Source organism: Enhydra lutris, unplaced genomic scaffold (assembly GCF_002288905.1).
Source record: "Enhydra lutris kenyoni isolate GAN:26980312 unplaced genomic scaffold, ASM228890v2 scaffoldscaffold39, whole genome shotgun sequence".
Classification (NCBI taxonomy): Eukaryota; Metazoa; Chordata; class Mammalia; order Carnivora; family Mustelidae; genus Enhydra; species Enhydra lutris.
In genome coordinates this window covers 28,411,335-28,417,388 of record NW_019154123.1, presented here as the reverse complement: position 1 = coordinate 28,417,388, position 6,054 = coordinate 28,411,335, and the positions used below count along the sequence as shown (strand labels likewise).

The following is a 6,054-nucleotide window of genomic DNA, read 5'->3' as shown; positions in this document are numbered from 1 at the left end:
TAGCATTTCTCAATTATCCAAGGATTTAGTGACGTTGGGTCCATGGTCAAAGGAGCAAGACTGATACAAAGCAAAGGTCAAGTAAAGCTTTATTTCGTGCCAAACATCGAGAATCAAACCAACCGGCCAGGGCCGTCTCTTGCAAAGAGGCGACCACTCTCTGCCTTACAAAAAGGCCATGTGGTTGGGCCTGGCCACGCACAGGTGGCCAATGAGATTGTAACACAGAGAAAGCTGCACAGTCCTGCTAGGTCACACATAAGTGACCAACTGAATTACAATTTACCCTATAGTAGATATTTGAACTAGCCTATCACCTTGGTCAGAAGGGGCACCCAAAAGGCACCCAAAGGGCGGGGCCCATACTCCTTGGTAGCTAGGAGACAGTATGCGCCCCCACTGATTGGATACCTCCACCTGGCCTGACCCACCCTTGTATTTGGGCTTTGTTAACCTGGGACTAGTTTCCGGGACTTGTTTTTAAGTAAGTTCCCTGAGCCCGTGGTGGGGGGGGAGTGGAGAACAGGGTCAGGATGGAGCTGCTCTGGCTAAATAGGTCCTTACAGTGACTTACTCTAATCTATGATTTTTATGGTCTGTACCTATTTGGTGCACAACCTTTTATATGCGTTTTCTTTTTAAGTGTATGTCCTGCTTTCCCAATTAGAGTTTAAACACATTGAATTCAGGGGTCCTGTTTTAGGTCGGTTTTTATTTTGTTACGTATTTATGTACCTACATATATATGTATGTATGTACGTATGTATTTATTTTTAAGGATTTTATTTATTTGAGGGAGAGAAAGAGCATGCCAGCAGGGTGAGGGGCAGAGGGAGAAGCAGACTCCCCACTGCGCAGGGAGCCTGATGCAGGGCTCCATTCTGGAACTCCCAGATCATGACCTGAATGGAAGGCAGACCCTTAACCAACCAAGCCATCCAGGAACTCCTGTTTTTATTTTCAATACTTAATCTAATACTAGAAACTCTCAATGAATATTTATTATTTTTTGAGGATGATTAGATTTTTAGCATTGATATAATACTACATATAAGGTCAGGGGATGTCTTTAAACTTAATTTAAGATTATAGTTGAATAATTAAGCTGTTAAAATTTGAGAGTAATATTTCCATCAAATTTAATCCTTGTATATATCCATATATACATTTACTGGAATACACGCAGAGCCATGATTACATCTTGTTTGTTGATGTACTATGGCTCACTTTACAAAAGCAAATATTACAGTGCGTTCTAGGACACCTGTGCTCACATGATGAGTTCTTTGAAACTATATTTGGATATACAAGCTATTAAAAGCTTCTTGTACTGAGTGACCTTTCAGACAGAATTTAGATCAAATACTCATCCTGCTGCTGCCTGTTGCTGAGTGGAAGACAACAGAAAACCCTGGATTCAAACCTCCACTAGGTTTTTGTTTTCCTTGTTTTGTTTCCTTTCATTTTGCCTTAAGAAGATGACCAGTGAAACCACAACTCTGATATCCTTGAAGGAGGCGATGAAAAGGTTCCTAAGGGCTCCAGGGAGGGAGCAAGCATTGTCTGCTTTAATGGGAAGATGGGTAAGAGAAGAATAAAGAATAAAAACAGGCAAAGAACTACAGATATGCTAATTAGAATTCTATCTCTGTTTAAAGTGGTTTAAGTTTAAACCACTTTATATTTTTTAACCAGGTTAAAAAATATAAATTAATAATAAAAATTATTTCCATTCCAGGTGAATTCATTCAATTAATGCATGTGCTATATTCTAGGTATACAAAATAAGTAAAACATGTTTTCTGTCCTCAAGGAGTTCAAAGACTATAGGGAGAACATAAGTATTCAAAAATACTAGAATTTGGGTGCCTGGGTGGCTAAAGCCTCTGCCCTCAGCTCAGGTCATGATCTCAGGGTCCTGGGATCGAGTCCCGCATCGGGCTCTCTGCTCAGCAGGGAGCCTGCCTCCTCCTCCTGTCTCTCTCTGCCTACTTGTGATCTGTCAAAAAAAAAAAAAAAAAAAAAAATCTAAAAAAAAAACCAAACAAACTAGAATTTAATGTGATTTTCCTAAAGAGCCCTGAGGACAGGAAGAAAGGATCAATTAATTTTGCCTTTTATACTCGGAAAAGGAACCCTTTATAGAGAGACATTTAAGCTAGATCTTAAAGTGTGAGTAAAGGGTTATGAGAAAGAAAAATATGGGAAGGAATTCTGGGGTGAGGAAAAGTATATGGAAGCCACAGATGCCTGGAATCCCATGCTCTTTTCAGTCAGCTGCTAGATGTCTCACATGATTAGTGACTAGGCTATGAAAGGACTGGCAGAAGATAGGAGCAAAGGTTAAAGGTTTTATGTTTATCCTCCTGAAGATACCCAGTTTGGCCATAACTGTATCAATGGGCAACATGGATAATCAGTTGAATTACATGAACAGAATTATGTTTCAGAAGCACATTTCTAGGGATGCCTGGGTGGCTCAGTCAGTTAAGTGTCTGCCTTCGGCTCAGGTCATGATCCCAGGGTCTTGGAATTGAGTCCCACATTGGGCTCCTTGCTCAGTGGGGAGGCTGCTTCTTCCTCTGCCTGCCCCTCCCCCGCTTGTGCTTTTTCTCCTTCTCTCTCTCTCTCTCACTGACAAATAAATAAATTAAAAAAAAATTTTTTTTAAAGGAACATATTGGGGTGTCTGGGTGGCTCAGTCGGTTAAATGTCCACCTTCAGCTCAGGTCATGATCCCAGAGTCCTGGGATGGAGTCCTGCATGCATCAGGCTCCCTACTTCTCCCTCTCCTCTCTGCTCCTCCTCTCTCTCTCTCTCTTAAATAAATAATAAAGTCTTTAAAAAATGGCAGCAGCATATTTCTAGAGGATGGATTAGTAGCAGCAGAAATTGAAAGCAAGGATTCAGTTAGGCTACTGCAATCCTAGGTCAAGTGAAAGATAGTCATTAACTGGCTTAGTGGTGATAGAGAGGAAGGGATAATTTAGAGGCATTAATGGAGAGGGAGAAAAAAAAGGTAAAATTATTCTGAGATTTTTAGTTCAAGTAATTGAATAGATGGTGGTATCACTAATCTGGGGAATTGTAGAAAACAGACTTGAATTTTCAGACATGTGGTTTAGGATTTATTTGGAATGGTGTGGGAATGATTTTTGGTGAGAGGCTTCCAAAAGACTTAACAATTGTGAACTTTTACACTGACTTGACAAGCTAGAGATGACCTACAAGCAACATAGTCTTAAAGGTGTCAAAGTTAATACAAAACAGTATGCCAGATGACATTGCAAAACACCAAACATTTCATAGTGGGCCTTATCTGTATGTAAACAAAATATCCTGATCAGTGAGAAGATTCCACCGTAGTAATTTCTGATGATGGGGGTGTGGGATAGTTGGCCTCTCAATTTAGGACAGTTGAGTTTGACATCTCCACCCAGGTGGAGATGCACAAAACATAAAGATATGGGTCTAGAGCTTAGGAGAGATGTGGTACCTGAAGCTGAATTAGCCTTAAGATAAAGTGAGGACCAAGAAGAAAAGATGGTAAAGGACAGAACCTGGACATAGAAGAACTGGGACATAGAAGCTCAGGGACGTGGTATGTATATTAGTGTATCACTTCTTTCATGAAAAAAATAAAATGTGGGGTCCTTCAGGCAACTGAGTTGTGTTGTTTCAGTTCTCTGTGATTCAGTTTGACATAATTGTGGTGCCACAGCGCCCCCTGATGATTAAGGCTGTTTAGAGCTACCCAAATGCCCATGCGAGGTTACACAGTTCAGCAACTCATTCGCATCAGGGACATGGATCATATGAGATGTATTTTATTAGTTCTGTCTAAGGCCTTTGCTAGATATTAGGGAATAGGTGTAAAGATGTCCTAGAAATAGTCTTTTTTTTTTTCAATTTTTTTTTCTAATGTATTTATTTGACAGGGAGAGGGACACAAGCAGGGAGAGTGGGAGAAGGAGAAGCAGACTTCCCACTGAGCAGAGAGCCTGATGTGGGGCTCAATCCCAGGACTCTGGGATCCTGACCTGAGCCAAAGGCAGACGCTTAATTACTGAGCGACCCAGAAATAGTCACTCTGGGTGACTATTTCTCACCCGGAGAAATAGTCTCTGATTCCCTCCCTCAAACAGCTTATAATTTCATTCATGAAATGCTACCTCTAAAAATAAAGCAGGAGGTGGGGAGTGACAGGTAGTGGAGGCAGTCCCTGTGAAAATTAAGTCTTTGGCTGGGTGATCTCCGGGCAGAAAGGCTAGCGGATTCAAACAAACAGTGGAAAGTGAGCTTATCCTTGAAGGTAGGATAGGATTTGGGCAGTCAGAGTAGAGTAGAGAAATGTACCTTATTAAATACAGGTCCCAGCACTGGCTAGCTATGACATTGGGTCTCAATCTCTTGGAGACTCAATTTCTTTATCTGTTAAGTTTATTTATTTTTTTTAGTAATCTCTATGCCCATGTAGGGCTTGAACTCATGACATGGGGATCAAAAGTCCCACGCTCTTCTGACTGAGCCCACCAGGCACCCTTCAGTTTCTTTATCAGTAGAATGATAAAAATGACTGCTTCACTTCTTATGGCTGTTGCGAGAATCAAAGTAATGCTTGTATTTAAAGTACTTCTTTCTTTAAAGTAGGCTCTATGCCCAGTGTGGGTCTTGAACTCAAGACCCTGAGATTGAGAGTTACAGGCTCCATTGACTTAGCCAGACAGGCACCCCTAAAATACTTCTGAAAGTATAAAGTACAATACAAAATCAAGAGGTGGCAGATAATTCAAGTAATTAGACCATTAAAAGTTTGGCAATATAAGGAACATAGGAATTAGGATGATGGCTAAAGAGAATGGCAAATACAAATATCTATCCATCATCTTAAATTTAAATAGCTACCCCAATTAATAGTGATTATAAACAATATATTAGAGCTTTAAGGCAAAACCTTAGTTTTGTCCCTTGTCCTAAAGTCTCCCTTGATTCTTTTATCCTATAGAGTAGACCACAAACTCCAAGGTTTAGAAGCACAGTTTAAAGAAATGGATTTCACCAAGGATAGTCTGACCCGGAGATTTGAACAGCACAGCAAGGCTTTGGTAAGCCAGGCAGCCCAGGATGAGCTGTGGAGAGCAGTTCTGGCCCCCAAGTGAGTATGCAGTGAGAAATTGGTGGAATTTCGTGGCTTTGTGAGAGCTTGCAGCAGTCATTTTAAACTTGAATTTCAATGGATTGTGAAGAAATGCTATTTTCTGAGGTCAATTCATTCAAAAAAGTTTAACTTGAGCAGCCGTTCATATGCCAGCACTGTCATATACATCTTGTCACAGTGTCTCTTGTTTGCCAATGTCTTGCTTAACACAGAGATGGGTGATGTAAGTCCTCTGCTTTTGAGAAATGTGTAGTATGAATGGCCTGAGAACTAAGCTATCCTGTATAGTGCAGGTCCTAGTTCTAAAATATTTTCTAAAATACTTTCTAAAATGGTTCTTCTCATGGGTTTGTATCCAAGTAGAATTCTTTTGTTTGTTTGTTTGTTTGTGCAGAAAGAGTTCTACTGATTAAGAAGCTCTCCACATTTTTTGTAGATTCACTTCAATGGAACTGAATATTTTATACAGCTACGTCACTGAAGTTCTCATCTGCTTGCACACTCGTGTGCTTGACAAGCTGCCAGACCTGGTGCGAGGTCTTCCCACCTTAACCTCTATCCTGAGACGAAAAGTCAAGAACCAGCGCGTTGGAGTTGTGTGGGAGTCTGTCCTGGAGGAGTGTGGGCTGCAAGAAGGAGATATCACAGCCCTTTGTACCTTCTTTATTGCCCATGGCCACAGGGCAGAATACTATGGTGCTAAAGTGAGGCAGATGTATATCAGGGATGTCACCTTCCTAATCACTAACATGGTAAAGAATCAGGCTCTGCAGGATGGTTTACTGAAGGCTGTTCAGATCATTGAGAAGGGGAAAGCAGTGAGGGCTCCTGAAGAGCAAAAGTCATTGCTAAAAGAGTTGCTACCATCAGTCAGAAACTAATTTTGATGACCAAGA

General features: G+C 40.9%; 1 protein-coding gene across 1 annotated transcript; it reads left to right on the top strand.

Moving 5' to 3' along the window:
* Positions 1-1,344: 1,344 nt before the first annotated feature.
* On the top strand, positions 1,345-6,054 carry LOC111155183 (single-pass membrane protein with coiled-coil domains 1). Its single transcript, XM_022515278.1, has 3 exons — positions 1,345-1,528; positions 5,006-5,155; positions 5,595-6,054. Exons 1-3 carry the CDS (start codon positions 1,479-1,481, stop codon positions 6,037-6,039), a joined length of 645 nt encoding a protein of 214 aa, XP_022370986.1. The 5' UTR covers positions 1,345-1,478; the 3' UTR covers positions 6,040-6,054.

Excerpts from the sequence above, each read along its gene's own strand:
- LOC111155183 (XM_022515278.1), top strand. The coding sequence starts at position 1,479 with ATGACCAGTGAAACCACAACTCTGATATCCTTGAAGGAGGCGATGAAA. Across the intron at positions 1,529-5,005 it reads TTGAAGGAGGCGATGAAAAG|AGTAGACCACAAACTCCAAG; the intron begins GTTCCTAAGGGC and ends TTTATCCTATAG. Across the intron at positions 5,156-5,594 it reads AGAGCAGTTCTGGCCCCCAA|ATTCACTTCAATGGAACTGA; the intron begins GTGAGTATGCAG and ends CATTTTTTGTAG.